General features: G+C 50.1%; 1 protein-coding gene across 11 annotated transcripts in view; it reads right to left on the reverse strand.

Moving 5' to 3' along the window:
• The window catches only part of TNIP1 (TNFAIP3 interacting protein 1), a 58,523-nt gene that overhangs the window by 16,054 nt on the left and 23,729 nt on the right, over positions 1 to 18,740 (reverse strand). For 6 of the 11 annotated variants that reach the window (XM_012444740.2, XM_012443355.2, XM_064366532.1 and 3 more), the window contains 7 exons: positions 18,273 to 18,407; positions 16,779 to 16,864; positions 14,964 to 15,044; positions 11,384 to 11,575; positions 6,537 to 6,631; positions 5,021 to 5,144; positions 1,147 to 1,236 (listed from right to left, as the gene is read on the reverse strand). In XM_012444740.2, coding sequence (XP_012300163.1) covers positions 1,147 to 1,236; positions 5,021 to 5,144; positions 6,537 to 6,631; positions 11,384 to 11,575; positions 14,964 to 15,044; positions 16,779 to 16,864; positions 18,273 to 18,407 — 803 coding nt within the window. Of the gene's footprint in view, positions 1 to 1,146; positions 1,237 to 5,020; positions 5,145 to 6,536; positions 6,632 to 11,383; positions 11,576 to 14,271; positions 14,317 to 14,963; positions 15,045 to 16,778; positions 16,865 to 18,272; positions 18,408 to 18,740 lie in introns of all 11 variants that reach the window. The other 5 variants (XM_012442063.2, XM_012439184.2, XM_012447516.3 and 2 more) reach the window with 1 other exon arrangement.

Raw genomic sequence — 18,740 nt, forward strand, 5'->3', positions numbered from 1 at the left:
GGACTAGACTGGGGGTGTGAGGCAAGGGAAGAACACACGTGAGATCCACGGGAAAAGGCGGAATGAACTGCGGCACAAGGACGCTGCTGTGTGACTTCTCTCTCTTGGCAGCAGAGGGAAACTAAGAGTCTCTTACGAACCAGCTCCTGAACCTTAGTGGTGCTGGGGAGGCATTTAAACTAGCTAAGGCACTGGCCATCACCTTAATGAAGTTTAGGAAGCCACCCAGTATTCTGTGGCAGGCTTCAGCTGCTAGCTGGTCTTTTTCATTCTTGCCTATGAAAATTCTTGAAATGGGAGTCCCAGAATATCTGAAAAGTAGCTACATGAATAGAGGTAGCTTTTGTGTGTGTGTGTGTGTGTGTGTGTGTGTGTGTGTGTGTGTGTGTGTGTGTGTGTTTTGAGATGGAGTCTTGCTGGAGTGCAGTGGCATGATCTTGGCTCACTGCAATCTCCACCTCCCAGGTTCAAGCAATTCTCCCTGCCTCAGCCTTCTGAGTAGCTGGGATTACAGGCATGCACCACCATGCCCAGCTAATTTTTTTGTACTTTTAGTAGAGATGGGGTTTTGCCATATTGGCCAGGCTGGTCCTGAGCCCCTGACCTCAGGTGATCCACTGGCCTTGGCCTCCCAATGTGCTAGGATTATAGGCCTGAGCCACACACTCAGCTGTGGTAGATTTTAAAGTTAAAAATTTTGACAGTAAATTCATGGAGCCTCCGGGCTAGTTGGAAGTGGCCTTAATCCCCTCCTTCCATGATGGGCCCTCCCTAAACCAGCTTTAGAGGGTCCCTCCACTCCCCATCATTGATGCTGAAACTTGCCTAACTTATCACAACCTCTTTCCACCATCCGAGGCCTACCATGTGAGCCTGCCTAAACTCTACCCCCAACAATTTTAGGCCATGACCCAAATGCCACTTCCTCAGAGTGACCGCTGTAGACAGAGGGACTGATCGAGAGAGGACAGTACAGGGCAAGGAGGCAGACTTCATCCACAGGCAGATGGGTCCATGGTCACCATGCCAACTCCTCACGGTGACGTGAGGCCTGCATGAGCCAGGAGGCCAGAGCAAGCCTTTGTGCTGCTGGTCCTAGAAGGGAGGAAGGATCCTCCCACCGCCACCACCACCCCAGCCACCTACCTCACCGCGCTGCTGCTCCAGCATCTTCACCTTCTTCTCAGCTGCGCCCAAGGCCCCCACCTCTGGGACCTTACCTGCCGTCACACTAGCCTGGGGAGAAGCACAGAGGGGCCTTCACCAAAACCTCAATACAATTTATCTCATCCACTGAGTACCTTCTAAGGCCCTTCACCCCTGTGGCCCCAGCCCTCTGTCTCCTATCTCCCTACTCTTCCCACCCGCCAGGACACCACTAACCATCCCAGTCATGACTCGTCCCCTTCTGGAAGTCCACAAGATGATGATCCCCACTCCTTGACTCAGGGTGGCTGCTAGGCACTCTCCCTGCTTAGGCACAACCTCTAAGGTACTACCAGCCACTCTCCTCACCCACTACACACATCAGCCAAAAAACTCTCTGGCCTGGAAGGTAAGAAATTTCAGATATAGATAGATATAGATATATTCATTCTATAAAACATACATGTTTTATAAAACTTTTATAGAAGTTAAACTTACATAAAATGCTAATTTAAAAACATTTTTAGAAAGATGCAGAAATAAAGATCTGAGTATATGCATGATTAGTACAAATAGATATCCTATCTCTGTCCTCTGTACGGGGCTAAAGCAGAGACAACCAGCAGCACTGAGTACACCCCGTGCTCAGCTGCTAAATGCCATTTTCTTTTTATTAAAAAGAAACAGGGCTGCTTTGAGAAGTGGTTCATTCCAGGTCTGGAACAGATAAAATATAAGGTGAGTTTGGTGCATCTTACAGTGCCAGAAAGTAAGGCAGTATTCAAATGAATAATAATAATAATAACAATAGTAATAAAAGGGGCATGTCAAAGGGCACAGGAAACAACCTGAAAAAAACTCCTATGGCCAAAACGGAAACACTCAGAACAGCAAAATACATCACAACAGTATTGGATTATAAGTCACAGTAGGAAATAAATATTCTTGAGTTCATACTGATAGAACAAAACAGCCGAATAAATAAATAAATTGGGGGAGAAGGGACAGCTCTTCCTTACAAAAGAATTCCGATTAGTAAGTGTAGGAGGAATGAAGAAAACATTAAATCACCATTAGATTACTATAGTAATTACTGCTGCAGGTGGAGATCCACCAACGGACACTAAAATTAGTGAGTGAAAGTTTAAGAAAAAATAGAGTATTTGCACAGTCTCAAAGTTTCTCCTCAAAAATAAACATTTATTAATTACAAAGGGAAAATTGGTCACTTGATTGCAGAGAAACTTGAAAGACAGCACCTTGACCAAGTGATGAAGATTAACAGTAGTAAAACACTGGCATCATGTACCCCTGATATGCTGGCTTGAGAAATGTTCTGCACACTCGGACGTACACAGAACGTCACCTGTGTGAGATCCCTGCCAAAACACGTAACCTCAATCTCATCATGAGATCCAGTCACTTGGGAGGCATCAATCATGACAGCAAATAAGCCCAAACTGAAGAACATTCTACAAAATAACTGGCCACTATATAACCCAAAAGAGTCATGGTCATGGAAAGCAAGGAACAACTAGGAACTGTCGCAGACTAGAGGAAAAGAGGGAGAGGAGACAACTGAATGTAATGTGGGATCCCAGACTCCACGCCGGCACAGAGACGGGACAGAGTGCAAATCTGATGAAATCTGAATAAAGTCTGTAGTTTACTAAGTAGTATATGTACCGTTAATTCCCAGTTTTGATCATTCAACCATGGTTCTCTAAGATGTTACCATTAGGGGGAGCTAGAGGAAGGGGATAAGGGAACTCTCTGGACTATTTTTGGAACTCTTCTGTAAGTTTAGTTATAGCAAAATAAAAAGGTTTAAAAAAAATAGCAAGTGCTTGGGTGAAACAGCAGACAAGGCCAGGAGTCCAGAGGGTGTGTGTCAACTCTATCTCCAAGCCCCTTGGTGATGGACACCAAGACCCTTGCCTTCTCTGGGCTTCAGTACAATAAGAAGCTCAAACAGAAGAGGGTCTCCGCAGGCCCCATCTGGACTTCTGACATCGTCCGCCATCATCCTGGAGTCAGATTCTCTCTATTCTCAGTGTTCTCTTTCCCTCCTCATCGCACCCCGCAGAGGCTTCAGGTAGGGCTGAAGGCAGAGCTTGCCCCCTACAGGCTCAGGCCTGTAAGCACACCTTAGCACCAGGGAGCAAGGTGAGGGGGAACCCTCCAGGTAAGGTCACCCTTTTTGAGAAAGGGAACAGACAGGCCTGATCCCTTGAAATCTGTGGCATCCTGGATGGGAGCTGTGCTTAGCAAAAAGGAAAATGGGTTACTGGGGAAGGAGGAAGAGGGTGGAATTTAAGGTGGTGTACTCTGAACCTCCGAGAGGGAGAGAGGAGTCCATGTGGAGTCAGCAGAGCTGGCTGCTGGCACCAAATCTGCCCTAAAGAGCAACGGCTTAATGTTCACTGTTGATGACGCTAAACTTACTTTACATGCATTGCATCACTGAATCCTCACAACCACCCCTTGAGGTAGGTGTTACTATCTTCATTTTACAGAGGAAAGTGAGGCCTAGGAGTCTTGTGTGACTTATCCAAGGTTGCAGCACTGGTGAAAGGTGGAACCAGTATTCCACCTGCATGCAACTCCAAGGCACTGCCTTCGTCCCACTGTAACACAGGTCTCTTATGGGACAGGTGATCCTGGGGCACAAGGGCAAGTCACTCCCACTCTCTGATAGGGCAGTAAGAGCATCTGGCTTGGGGCTCTCAAGGAAAATGGCTTGAGATTAAAGGGCACAGGAAAAGTAAAGAGACCGGCCCAGGGAACACCTGAGTGGCTCAGAGAACCCAGGGGAGAGCAGGCGAGTGTACAAGTCCCTTCCACAGGAGGGCAGACAAGGCAGGATCTGATTTGGGGAAAAAAGGAAAGAAAAAAGGGTCTCCATGGGCTGGGATTCAGAAGACCAGGGAAGAGCAGACTTTTGCCATTTATCAGCATGTTTCCCTGGCCATACCCTACGTCTGCCTGACAGCAGGTCACACAGAAATCCTGATTATATGATGTTACATGACCTCTCCAAACCTATGGCCATAGCTATAGAATGGAATAACAGCCCCAGCCTTTCCTACTCCATATGTAGAGATGAGGCCCGAATAAGATAATAGATTTGCAAGTCCTAGGGTAATTACTACTATTGCATAGGTGTAGAATGGGTTAAAGACATTGAGCCCCACTGTTCAGCTATTAAACCCCATTAAAGGGGGAAATAAAAACATGTTGGCAAAGAGTTGGGACTCAGCTCTGCAGCAAGGGGAATGGTAATGAATGGGGAAGGGGTGCAGAGTGTGCTCCTGCTTGGGACCTGGAGGTGGACAGGCCAGGACTAGAGGAGGATGGGGGAATGGGCCAGCCCTGCAGCATCACCAGACCACACTGACGCTGACCAGCTCACTCCCCTCTCCACTTTAGAGGCTCCAGAGACATAATCCCAGGAGCTTAGCAGAATCCAAGGGGGCTTGCTCAACCGAGCAACCTAATTCTGCCAGGAATATCGAAGATGTTAAACTGACTTTTGGGAGCCACTCTTTAAGACGGACCTTGACAAACTGGAATGTGTTTAGGGAACGCACCCAGACTGAGCAAAGGACTCAACATCACCTATGAGCAATGGCTGAAGGAACTGGAGCTATTTAGCCAGGAGGAGAGAAGGCTTGTGTGGCCCACAGAGCCACAGGGACTACCAGCAGCCTCTAAGCATAGAGGTCAGGCCGAGTGAAGAAAAAGGCATGTAACTAGAACCTTCTACAGTGGCACTGGCTGCAGGAGGGAGTAACCTCACTGTCACTGGAGGTGGTAAACAGAGGCTGGGTACCAGCAACCAAGGATGCTGCAGAAGGAATTTCTGACCACCTACCTGCTGCTGCCCAGCCACCATCTTCTTGCCTGCCCCTTCCATCTTCGGTGAGCCTGGCAGTCCAGAGGCACCCTCTTTGTTGCCACTGCTCATCAACAATTTCTTGAGCTCCAAATTTTCCTCCCTAGGATGGAGATAAACAGACAAGTCACAATGCTGGCCCTGAGTTAAGAAACCTACAGGGCTCCTTAATGCTCACTATCACATGAGTTGCAGCTAAGCCCAGGGAGTACTGCAGGATCCTGAAACCTGCCCTCAGGGAAAGCCAAAGAGGGCATCCTTCAGCCACCTTGCTCTCAACCTGTGGGCTTCCCTGGAGGTCTCTGATTGTCAGTGGCACGGTTTCCCCAGCTGTGGAATATTTATGTATGCAAGACCTTCAGGATGTATCCAAACACTGCGTTAAATAACTCTGGATCATATTCTAGTGAGAAAGTGACACCCCTTCCAATTATCTTCACATTTCCTATGTAGAGCATGGAAACGATGTGAGCTTGGTGCTAACAGGTCCTGGCACACCTCCAGTTACTCCTCAGTAGTTAAACATTACTTCTGTGGCCATATTTAAGAAGTTTATATTCCTTCTCTTTCTGTTGATTCTAATTAGAAACACGAGGGGGTGGGAAATAGAGTGGTAAGTCCTGTCTATAACACAGCCCTTTCCTGTATGGGCCTGAGCCCAACTGGTACCCAACAGATGACTCATCACTCAAATTGTCCAGGACCACAGTGCAGGCAGGAATTGTGGCCACTCTAGAGGACAGAGAGCAAAGAGGCCCAAGTTCTTATTGTAAGACCACAAGCAAGTCCCTGCCTCTCCCTGGGCCCTGGTTTCCCCTCTGCACAGTGTAAGGTCTGGCCTGAATGATTCCAAGGGCTTGTCAAACTCTGACAGTCAAGATCAGTGTTTCCCAAGGCGTGATCCTGGGCCTACCTCCATCATAATCACAGAGACTCCTGCTGAAATGCAGGCTGCTAGGTCTTGCCTAAGACCTGTCAATTCAGAATCTTGCAAAGGAAGGAAGGGCAGGTGTATAAACTTATAATGTCTTTCCCTGACCCTCAACCCTCAGTTAAGTCCAAGCCCAGTAGTCCAGGGGAGGAGCTCTGATGTTTTCAGGAAGACACAGCAGGTCAGGATGGTGACCAGCAGGGGACAGCAAAGTCCTGAGTCCTCTGGCACAGCCAGTTCACAGTTAACAGGGGAGGAAGGCAAGTGCTGGAGGAGGAAGGAAGTACAATCTATGCTGCCCTTCTTCTGAAACTCTCAAGGCACTTCTATATACCTCCCAAAGTGACAAAAGGACCAGAGAGAAAATACCAAAGGAGTCAAGGAGAAGAATCAAGAGACGTAACCTCCAAACAGGGCTCTGGGCACAGGGCCTCAGAGCCACGGTCCGAGATCAATGGCTGTGCGCCAGGACCCAGAATCCAGAGATCTGTGCACCAACCCAGAAATCAGTGCTGTGTATCAGCCCCTCCTCCTGCAGCCCCCACTCCTCACCCCTGCACTTACCGCAACCTCTCAGCAGCCTGATCCCGCTGTTCCAGGCCCTCGTCCAGCTTGGCCTTCAGAGCCTCGTTCTCCTTCCGAAGCTGCTCACACAGGGTCTGTGGGGCAGGGGAGCAGACAGAGTGAGGGGAAGGAGGGGTGCCTCCCAGGTGCAGGCTGAGTTGGAAGGACAGGGAGGGGCTGTAGCTACCCCAGGGCCCAACTCCTTATCCCCTTTGCCTGGCCTCACCCAATCCTTCTCTAAGGAGCTAAGCCACTTGGCCATCCACGTGTCCTCTCCCTTGGGAGCCAACTACGGGGAAGCCTGACCAAGTATCAGCCGTGGGGCCTTCTGCACCTCCAAGCCAGACAGCCCCATCCCTTTGTCTCCTTTGCCCCTGCTCCTACTGCCAAGACCCCTGTTCCCCACCAGCCTTCCCGGCTGACTTCTACTCTTCTTTGAAGTCTTAGCTGAAATCCCATCTCCTCACAGAAGTCCTCCCTGACTCCCCCATCCAGCTAAAGTAGGCCACCTCCCTTATCCTCGCTCACAGCCCCCTGCTTTTATGCTTCTCAGCACCTGTGACAGATAAAGCTAAAGAACTGTTTGTGCTGCTATTTTCTTAGTATCTACCCCCCTTACCCCCAACTAATTCCTGAGCTCCCAGAGGGCTAGGACCCTCCTCATTATCTTGTTCACTGCCAGATCCCCAACCCCTGAGGCTCAAAGTTTGTGGAAGGAACAACATGACTGGCCGGCCGGCCGAATGAACACATGGACAAATGAGCAGAAAAGTCCTGGAGGGGCTGAAAGGCTCATCAATCTGTGGGTGTGAGAGGTGCCCAGTGTCACCGAGGGGAAAGTCAGAAGATGGGGCATTCAGTCAGGACCTCACTATGCCCTCACACTTTCACGGTGTGGCTGTGACACTTGGTTCCCTCCTCTACAAAAGGGCAACTGTTTCTTTTTTTCCTTCTTTCTCCTGCCTCAGCCTCCTGAGTAGCTGAGATTACAGGCATGTACCGCCACGCCTGGCTAATTTTTGTATTTTTAGTAGAGACCAGTCATGTTGGCCAAGCTGGTCTTGAACTCCTGACCTCAAGTGATCTGCCCGCCTCAGTCTCTCAAAGTGCTGGGATTACAGGCGTGAGCCACCGTGCCCAGTCCAGGGACAACTTTTTCTTCTCTGCCTCCTCTATAGGGCTGCTGAGAAGAACAGATGAGACAGTGAAAGTGGAAGTGTCCGTGCACCGTCAGCCACTTGCTTATGTGTGGGGGCTCATGTTGGAAGCACTGTGAACTGGGGGCATGGAAGAGGGGCTGCCAGACTCAGGACCTCACGGGCTGGGGGGAAGGGAAAGTGCTGACTAACAACGCTAACATACAGTGTCAGCACAGAGTTGCTCAATCTTTCCACAAACCCTCACTGAGCACCTGATCTGTGCCAGGTACATGGCTGGGTGCTTCTCCATACACCGTCTCACCGGTGCCTCACAACTTCCCAAAAGCTGAGTAACTCATCTCTATGTTAAAGGTGGAGAAACCAGGCACAATGATACAGTCTAACAGGTGCACAGCTGCTAAGACTCACCAGTGGGAATAAACTTCATCTGGCAGACCCTACGCTGGTGTCTCCTTCCCCTGTGATGAAAGATCAGAGAAGGGAGAGAAATGGTGCCCAAAGGAGGAGACAGCCTTTGAAGTGCACCAGGACCAGGGCCATTCACTAAATGGCCATCTGCTCCCTTCCATCTCCCAGGCCTGTTGCAGGTGGATGCAATCATGTGACGAATTCTGGCCAAGAAAAGAGGTGTGGAAGGGACAAACATCACTCCTGAGCTGGCCTACACAATTCTCTAGTCTCTTTCTCCTGGTAGCAGGGGCTGATAATGGATGTCTCATTTTCTGAAGGGCACTGGAAGGTGGGATCCCTGTCTCCCTGGGACTCTAAGGAACGGTGTAGAGCAGGAACAAACCCCCTGCCACACAGAATAGGACGGAAAACTTCTGTTGTGTAATCCAGGGAGATTTCAGAGTTGTTTCTTTTCTGACTCACCCAGGAGAGTCTTGGGAAGGCTGAATGGAGACACAGCCTTAAATGGAGGTGGTTGGACAATGAGGGAGATGAGGGAAGCTTAGAAAACAGAAAACTGGCTGGGCGCGGTGGCTCACACCTATAATCCCAGTACTTTGGGAGGCCGAGGCGGGCGGATCACGAGGTCAAGAGATTGAGATCATCCTGGCCAACATGGTGAAACCCCATCTCTACTAAAAAGTACAAAAATTAGCTAGGCGCGGTGATGTGCGCCTATAGTCCCAGCTACTGGGGAGGCTGAGGCAGGAGAATTGCTTGAACCCAGGAGGCAGAGGTTGCAGTGAGCCGAGATCGTGCCACTGCACTCCAGCCTGATGGCAGAGCGAGACTCCGTCTCAAAAACAAACAAACAAACAAACAAACAAACAAAGAAAACAGAAAACTGGCTGGGTGTGGTGGTTCACACCAGTAATCCCAGGACTTTGGGAGGCTGAGGCAGGAGGATCACTTGAGCCCCGGGGTTCAATACCAGCCTGGGCAACATGGCAAAACCCTGTCTCTACTAAAAACACCAAAAAATTGGCCAGGCGTAATGGCACATGTGTATAGTCTCAGCTATTCAGGGACTGAGGTGGGAGGACTGCTTGAGCCCAGGAGGTCAAGGATACAGTGAGCTGTGGTCATACCACTACACTCTAGCCTGGGCGATGGGGCAAGATCTTGTACCCCACCACCCCTCAAAAAACAGAAATCAGAAAATTATTGTGTTGAGCCCATTGAATAGCTAGCAGACAGCCTTATGCTATACCTGATCTTGAACATGTTTGTTCTACATGTTCAAGTGAACTAAAAAACAAATCAACAAGTGAATGAGGAGGAACTGGATTAATATACCTCCACCCACGCAGTATAAATACCCAAGATGCCACATCTCTGGGCGAGGCCTCCAGGGAACAGAATGGCCTGCCCCTGGTCCCTAAGGGAATGCCAGGACAAGGCCTCACTTATTATTCTACCCTTCCAATCTAGAGGGCTGTTTCCTTGGAGTCTCTGGGCCAATGCCCTGGGTGCAAACTGGCCAATGGATAGAATCATCAGAGGTCATAAAGGTGATCATCTTCCATCCAAGGCGCTACAAGAGCTAACCTATGAGTTCATTTGTTCATGTATTCTTTTGTTCATTCATTCATTCACCAAATGTGTATGAAGTGCCAGGAACTGGGACGCAACAGTGAATACAACAAACATGGTGCCTCCCCCCTCAAGCTTGCATTCTAGCAGAGAGTATAAGAAAAAAAGGGAATAATTTTATTTTATTAAATAAATAAAATGTTTAATAACTATGGTAAGAGCTAAGAAGGAAATAAATAGGGAGGGGCCTGAAATAAAAAGTAACAGAGATTGGCAGGACCCCTTTTAGGGGATCTGGGATCTATCCCCATTGCAAAGCTGAAAAGTGGATGCACAAAGTGCTCTCACCCTAGGCACCTTCCCACCCTGCCCACGGCCCACGCCCTGTGCCAGGCTCACCTTGCCACGGTTCAGCCTGGACACCCTGAAGCCTCACTGACATCTTAAAGGGGTTCCCCTCTCTCAGCCTGGCCCTCCAGGTCTCTGCCTCTCATTCAGCCTCACCTCCCGACACACCGGTCCCCTCCAGGTGGGATGGGTGACGTGCCTGCTCCTCTGCCCCCACACCTCTCCTCACACTGCTTCTCCAACCTGGATGCCCTTCCTGCTCTTGGCAACCCAAGGTCACGCAAGGGGGACTCCCCCTTCTGCCACCAGTGGGGCACATGAGTGCCTGCTGACAGGAAAGAGACCATGGACCAGAGACTGGACCAGAGACTGGCCCAGGAGGAGGGTCTGCAGGGAGTAAGGAGACTTCATCATGGCTCTGTCACTAAGGTGTCAGGTGCTCAGATCACGAGCAGTCCCTCAGAAGCCTCCATTTTGCCATCTTTAGAATGGTCACCAATTATAACTGAATCCTTCCCTGCTTCCAAAGCCCGCAAGGCTAAGATACCCTGCCCAGCGTGGATGCCCGTCATGAACTCCTAATGGGGACCTCTCTTCCAGCACAGACTATGTTCTGGACTGCACTGGGTGCTTCAGGTACAAGGTCTCATTGAATGCAGCAATGAAGCACTCCCAGCTCATGTTACTGATAGGAACAGTGCGGAATACAGAGGATAAAAGTGACTTGTCCAAGGTCACACAGCAAGAAAGAATCACTATTGGAACTAAGGACCATATAACTCCGAGGTCTGGCCTGGCCTAGCAAGGAAATCTAACCATTCCCCACAGCACAAGGAGGCTTTTGAAAGGAATTCGGTAGGGGAGGCAGGTTGGGATGGTGGTCAAGAGTATGGGCTTGTAATACAACAGATCGAGGTTCCAATCCCAACTTCACTGTTTACCAGCTAGGTAACCTTGGGCAAAAAAAGGGTGGCCTCCCCACCTGTGAAGTGGCAATAATGAGGGTGCCTACCCTAGGGGGAAAGGGGCATAACAGAAGGAGCTGACCTTTGTTCTCTCCCTTCCCCTCCCCCTCCCCTGCACATGAGAAATAAAGGCAGGATTGCTAGGAGTATCCCCAACCATGACACTCACATTGCCCATCCTGTATTTCCCCATTTCCTTCCTCTTCCTCATCCTGCCCCACAACTTCCTTATCCTGTTTATCACCCTGAGCAAAAAGCCCAAAGTCTGCACACTACACAGCCCTCAGAAGTCCCCATGGTACCCGTGGATTCCCAGGAGCAGAAAGGTGGGAAGAGCTCGGGGGGAAAAGCACACCCGCCTGTCTTTGGCCACCCCTCTGACATGCCTCACCTGCAGGATGGAGGTGCGCTGCTCATTCTTGTGCACCTTGGATGCCAGCCGGTTGAACTCCAGGGCCATGCGGCCCAGGTGGGTGAAGAGCTGGCCGTGGTCCGGCTCCTCCGCGCACACACTCAGCGTGGTCTCCAGGCGCTGCAGGTGCAGCATCAGGTTGCCATCCTCGTGGGGCAGGGGGCCCAGTGCCTGGAGAGGGAGAGGGCACCCGGCCCACTCTTCACCAAGGCCTGAGTAGGCGCTGCCAGTCCATTCTCCCTCTGCTTCCTCATTTCTCATGACTCAGTTTCCCAGTGACCCCAGCTCAGCCCAGGGAAATTCTCCAGTTATGCAGGTTCCCTGTCTGGGGCTGACTCACAGGGCAGGGCCCAGGACTCACAGGCCACTGGTGGCTCCATGGCAGCACGGCCACCATCCTCCCACACACTGGGACTTGCGGAGTGCCTGACAGTAAGTCACTTGTCTGCTGGGTCTCAGCATCCTCATTTACCAAATGTTAGCACAACCCTTCCCTCCCTTCAACCTCACAGGGTTCTTAGGAGGATGAATTGACCCCTGAGAGCAGCAAGCCCAGAGAAGGGGCATCACTGTACAGTCGGCCCTCCATATCCGTGGGTTCCACATCCATGGATTCAACCAACTGCAGATCAAAAATATTCTAAAAAGACAAATTGTACTGAATATGTACAGACATTTTTCTTGTCATTATTCCCTAAATAGAGTATAACAAAATTTACATAGCATTTACATTGTATTAGGTATTGTAAGTAACCTAGAGATGATTTAAAGTATACAGGAGGATGTACATACATTATAGGCAAATACTATGCCATTTTACAAAAGGGACTTGAGCATCCCTGGATTTTGGTATCCTCAGGGAGGTCTGGAACCACTCTCCCATGGACACCCAGGGACACCTGCATATATGTCCTGCAATCTCCGCCCCCCTCTGGGTTCAAGCAATTCTCCTGCCTCAGTCCTGAGTAGCTGGGATTATAGGTGTGCACCACTACACCTGGCTAATTTTTGTATTTTTAGTAGAGACGGGGTTTCACCATGTTGGCCAGGCTGGCCTCAAACTCCTGACCTCAGGCGATCCACCCACCTCGGCCTCTCAAAGGGCTGAGATTACAGGCGTGAGCCACTGTGCCCAGGCTACATGTGTGTCTTCTGGGGAATGGTCCAAGCATTCATCAGCTTCTGAAGACCCAAGACTCAAAACAGGTCAAGAACCACAGCTCTAGATATTTCAGAAAATCCCAACTAGTACAATATCTAAGAGATAAAGCACATCGTGGGCAAGATAGTTGACTCTTTCTCTCTAGTCTATCTGAAATACTCCTACCAAAGACTGCCTTTGTTACGCCAACTCCACACCCAAGGACCTACAGTGTTACCCTACTGCAGATACCACTGGGCTCAGCTCCCCTGCTGGGCATCTAAGGCCCTACAGCCACAGGTCCCATCTGCACCAGTGTCCAGTTGGGTTCCCCACTTCACCCTGCCTGAACCCACACACACCAGGTCCGGTGCCTCTCCAGGCTTCAACCCCATGTGTCCTCTCTGCCTCGGCAAGTCCTGTTTATCCTTCCCACCCTGCCCTTGCCGCAGCTCCTCCAGCAGCCTCCCAGAAACAGTACAGGAATCACAGGACATCAGAGCTACATGGAGCCTCAGAGATCAGGCTGGGAAACAAAGCTATGGGGAAGAGGAACTTGCCCAAAGTCACCCAGTAAGTCAGTGGCAGAGGTGTAATGAGAGCTGAGGCTTACAGACTCACCATCCAGTGCTCTGCCGCACTGACCTCCCACTTCTCTGAACTCTGGAGGAATAACAATGACTAAAACCACAACTTGGCATACCCTGAACACTTGCGTAATGGTGTTAGTGCCATATTATTATTATTATTTATTTATTTATTTATTTATTTTTAGATGGAGTCTTTCCTTTGTCACCCAGGATGGAGTGCAGTGATTTTGGCTCACTACAACCTCCGCCTCCTGGGTTCAAGTGATTCTCCTGCCTCAGCTTCCTGAGTAGCTGGGATTACAGGCATTCGCCACCACACCTAACTAACTTTGTATTTTTAGTAGAGACAGGGTTTCCCCATGTTGGTCAGGCTGGTCTCAAACTCCTGACCCCAGGTGATCCACCCGCCTCAGCCTCCCAAAGTGCTGGGATTACAGGCATGTGCCACCACGCCCAGCCATTAGTGCCATGTTCTAACAACAGGAAATGCTGCTGTTTCAACTCTGCGTCCATTCCCTCACTGCCTCTTTCCACAAAGGAGCTGAGGTGGCAGATGCTGCTCTATTTAAGGCTCATGCAGTGCTTCCCATGCCTGCAACTTCTCCAGACTACAAGCTTCAGAGCACAGGGGGCTGTGTTGTCTTGGCTCAGCGGCTCAGCAGAGACAGGCACCCTGTAGGGCTAATGAGGAACTCAAATGAGCTAAAGTTACCAGTCCGAAGTTGTAGAGTAAAACACTTTCTGAGGAGGGGATCTTGCCTCCATGGCGAGTATCTCAGAGCCCTCCGGGACAGAACAGGACAAAGGAATGGAAGGTTCCAGGAGACAGAGCATAAAGAACCTTTCCAGAGCTGCCTGAGGCAGTGGTGAGCCTCTCAACACGGAAGGCATGCTAGTTAACTGGACAGCCACCTGAGGGGGCCTGGCACTGGGAACTGACAGGTACACGGGGCAACCAGTGAACACAAGCACGTTTGTCAGCCAAACCTTTGTGAAACCTTTGCCAAACTTTTGTGAAAGGAGGCAACAGGGATCAACATATCAGTGAAAGGTGAGAGCACTTACTGCTTGCATAACCACAATTAAAGAAAAAAACTTAAAAGTGGGAAGGAAGGGAGAAGGTAGGAATTTAAGACCTTTGAAGAATCTTCCAGACTTTTCACAATGGTTCTCCAATAAGTCTGCCAGTTTAAGAAAGAACAGAAGGAGATATAGTTAGGGTAAAGGTAGCCAGTGTTATAAGGTGTGGAATGAGGATGCTGGGCAGGCGCCTCAGAGCTGTATGAGAGTGTGTGTGTGTGTGTGTGTGTGTGTGTGTGTGTGTGTGTGTGTGTGTGTGTGTGTGTGTGTGTGTGTGTGTGTGTGTGTGTGTGTTTGCGCGCACGCGCATGCATGCGTATAAGCAGAAAGTTTAACCTCCTACCTATGTGCTCCCTAGAGGGAGCCAAGGAGGGACAAGAGCTTGCACAAAGAATAAATAACCTGTCTTCCAAGGCCCTGGGCCTTCCTGACCCTTCTTTCTCCCTGGGGTTGGGAGCCCACAGACCCAAAGCGCTGAGTCATAGTGTGCAGAAGTGCCTGGTGCCTGGCAGAGGGCAACAGGGCTGACGAAGTGCCCAGGCTTTCACCCCAAGTCGGTAAAGTCACTAGCCCAGGAATTTGCATATGTGAGCGAGAAGTATCCCCTGTTCCTGCCCCTTGTGTGTCCCCAAGTGACTCCAGGGTACCCAAGGGATCTGAACAGGTCCTGTGCCTTTCACATGGTGGCAAGCGAAAAGACAGAAAGGGGGCTAGTAGGTCAAGCCTGGGGACCTGCCCATCCACTCACCATTACATTGGCATGGCTGCTGCTCTCTGGCGGAGAATTCTGCTCCTCAGCAGAGACCACTTCAAATTCAGAGGAGGTGCCCTGTGCAGAAAGGGAGTCAGATGCTGCCAGAGAGAAAAACAGCTTGGCCCTCCTCTCTGTGGCTGTGAGCAGCAACTGGGACATAATCTCTTCCCACCTTGAGTTCACAGGGGATGTTACATATCATCTCACATGAGATCATAAAGCAGGGTTCCCGACAAGCCCGTCATAACCCTCTGTGTAATATGAGGTCATATCCCCTCAATGGCCAATCCTCTTCTGTAGAAGAGAAGTGGGACTAGTTGACCTTGAACCAGCAGCACTTTAGGCCTGCATTTTTTTAAGGTCTTGCACTTTTTAAATGCTTTCATGAGCTCCATTATTTCTCAAAGTGACCCATGGAGTGGGTCAGAAGGTTATATCCTCTTTGGAAAGATGAGGAAACTATAGTACGTATTTGGTTAATGCAAAAGCAGGGACTGAGCCCAAGATTGCAGATCCAACATTCCTGCTATGGCCCCAGAGCTGTCTCTTAGGCCCAGATATCTCAGATGGCAGGTGTTACAGCCACCACCAAGCACAGTCCTGTGCTTGCCTTCCCAAGCCAGTCCTGGAGATCCCAGAGGAGTGAACTGATCTGAAAAAAGTCCCAGAGATGGTTCAACAAATTTGGAGACATTTTCAGGATTCAACCAAATCCAGAGGGACCAAGGAATCCCAAATTTTTTCACATCTTTCCATCATTCCAAGTAGAATTACTGGTCACTCAACCAGCCGAGAGGTCAATGGTCCAACCGAACCAGCCATTAGCTCTGGGATCTGGGATTTCCATGTCCTGTTAAACGTGGTCTGCAAAGACAACTTCAGCCTCTGCACATCCCAGAAAGGGGCAGGACAGATGAGAGGAGTCTGTGCTCAGCTTCCAGCTAAGCCTCATGGCCATCAAGAACTCACCTCTGGCTCTTGTCCCTGCCCTAGAAATTCCACCACCTCCTTATCTACATTTTCCCCGTTACCCATGTAACCTCAAAACAGGTCCTTCTTTATCTTCACCTGATCTGTAGGATAAAGATGCTGAACTATACAATCCCTTGTAGGAAACCAAGTAAAACTTTTCCAGCCAAATCTGTAGATGGTTTTTTTCCTTCTTCTTTTTTGTTTTTAATGAGAGGGTCTCACTCTGCCACCCAGGCTGGAGTGTGGTGGCATAAAGATGGCTCACTGCAGCCTTGACCTCCTCGGCTCAAGCGATCCTTCTGCCTCAGTCAGCCTCTCAAGTAGCTGGGATCACAGGCACACACCACCATAACCAACTACTTTTTTTTTTTTTTTAAGAGAGGTAGAATCTCACTATCCTGCCCAGGCTGGTCTCAAACTCCTGGGTTCAAGCAATCCTCCTGCCTCGGCCTCCCAAAGTGCTGGGATTATAGGCATGAGCCACTATGCCCAGCCTGTAGAAGATGGTTTTGGAGCCCTCTTTAAGAAAGTGAGCTCCATGTCACATCTGTCTGTTTTCCTAGCACTGTGCACAGTCAGTGATACTTAACAGCATGCAACTTAGTGAGAAGAATTCCTTGTACATAACAGGGTCTTCCTGGTAAGTTTTAACTATGACCTTCATTTCAAAATGGGGAGGCTGAGGCCCCAGAGAGCTTGAGATGGACTTGCCCAGTATCACCCAGCAAGTCAGAACACAGTTTCTTGACCTCAACCGTCTATCTTCATGTTCTTGTATCTGTCAGCAGTACCTTGAGGTCCAGGCAACCTCTACCCACGACTCCAAATAAAACTTACACTGGATGGAGGCTTCTGGACTGGCGATGGCTTGTCACTGGGGCATGCAGGGGCAGTGGGAGGTGCTGTGACATTTGAGTCCTTTCCTAGGGAATCAAGAGAGCACAGATTAACTGACTGGGAAGGGGAGAAGCCCAGGTACCACCCTCTCAAAAACAGTCATTGCCAAAGGAGTTCTCAGACAGGGTTCCCCACTTGAGTCTGGGAAAATGGGAGGTGGTCTCATCAGGGCCAGGTAGTCTGAGAAAATGGCGTGCCCTGGAGTGATGGGGCAGAGCCTGAGCAGAGAGACCATGCTCCCTAGGCTTACTGGGAAAATCCCAAGTTGGCTGCTGTTCCTTGCTGCCCTGGACATGCTTCAATGATAGGGACAATTATCTATAATTAACAAAGTCTTTATATATCTATTATCCCAGCCATTCTCATAAAAGCCCTATATCCTCATTTTAAAGGTAAGGAAACTAGGGCCTGGGAAGGTCATCAACTTGCCCACAGTCACAGAGCCAGCAATGGCAAACTCAGGACTGAGACCTGGCTCTCCCTCCCTGACTTCCTATGGTTCTTGCTGCAGGGAGCTCCTTGAAGGTAGCTTCATTTCTCACTTTGGAGAGTGGAACTTGACACCAATCAGGAACTCAGGAACACTGCTGAATGGGCAAGCAGAGGCTGGAAACACCCACTGACTGCAGCACAGTGGACTCTTGAGACCATCGCTTTCCTCCAATTGTCCATTCAGCAAATGCAACCACCCGCCCAACAGAAGGCTGTCATATTGGCCTGGGCCAGATACCATACAGCAGAGCTGCAGCAGGAGGCATCTGAGTCCAGTTGGGGTGGGGATCATTTCCATCCCGGTCCCAGACTTTGCCCTGGACTTGGAGACATGCCAGAGTAATGCACACACTCTGCATGCATTGGTAATGCCTCATGGGACTTCAACCCCGGGTCACAGTCACCCTTTCCTTTAACGGGCAGCACACGTAACCTTACACCTGAAATACGCTGCAGCAGACTAACAGGCAAGCCCAGCTTCTTCCCTGGGCCTCGGCTTTACTAATTGGAAAATGGAAGCACAGGGCACGACCAGGGAGCTTTCAACTCAGATGCCAGCTCCAAGTGACAGGGAGTAGCGGCTTGGAGTGCTATGCCTGGCACACAGTAGCTGCTTGTTAAATATTTGTTCACTAAACATGTTGATAAAGACCCCAAGGCCACAGAGCTGCAATGCAGTCAACTGTTGTGATCTATTACTCATGTCTGCCGGGGCCTCAGGAGTGCTGAGTCATTGGCTATTTTTAACAAGATTGTTTTGAAGTCCCTTTCAAATCTGACCTTCTGGGGGATGCTGCAGCCAAAACACGAATGGAAAGGTAGCCTGTGGCCTAAAGATAAACCAGGGGACATGGGTTTTGGCATAAGAAGGGAGTTCACCGTGAAGGATCTGGGCAGTTTAGGGTACAGGGAGAGTCAGAGGTACCCAGACTCCTCTTATACCTGTGAGCTCAGCCAGGGGGTCGAAAGAGCCCAAGGAGGGAGAAGGTGGTGGGAGCAGCTCGTTGTCCTTCACTAGCTCCTCTGCCTTCTGCCGAAGCCTGGCCGCTTCCATCTGGGACTCTTCCAAAAGCTCCCCTAAAGGTATTGGGGAAGAAGGAGCAAAAGCATTTACTCAGCTCCAAGCGCTGCTTCTCCCCGCCCCAGGCCCCTAAACCCACTGCTGCCTGGCTTCCGAGGATCCAGGCCCTCGACTTCACTTCCACCATTGCTTTGTGGGCCTAGGGGGACAAACTCCATGCTGGCCCGCCACAAGAAACAGGCTACAGTAAGGAAGAGGGCCCAGCAATCGGGGGACATAGGAGCAGAAGGAATCTATGAGAAACTCCTAGCCCCCTGCATTCTCTTTCTGCCCCACTCCCTTCACACCCAGCCAGGGGACTCCACAGAAAGCGAGGGGCTCTCCACCCT

This window comes from Aotus nancymaae, unplaced genomic scaffold (genome assembly GCF_030222135.1).
Source record: "Aotus nancymaae isolate 86718 unplaced genomic scaffold, 86718_ANA_hifiasm-v0.15.2.pri h1tg000064l_1, whole genome shotgun sequence".
Taxonomy (NCBI): domain Eukaryota; kingdom Metazoa; phylum Chordata; class Mammalia; order Primates; family Aotidae; genus Aotus; species Aotus nancymaae.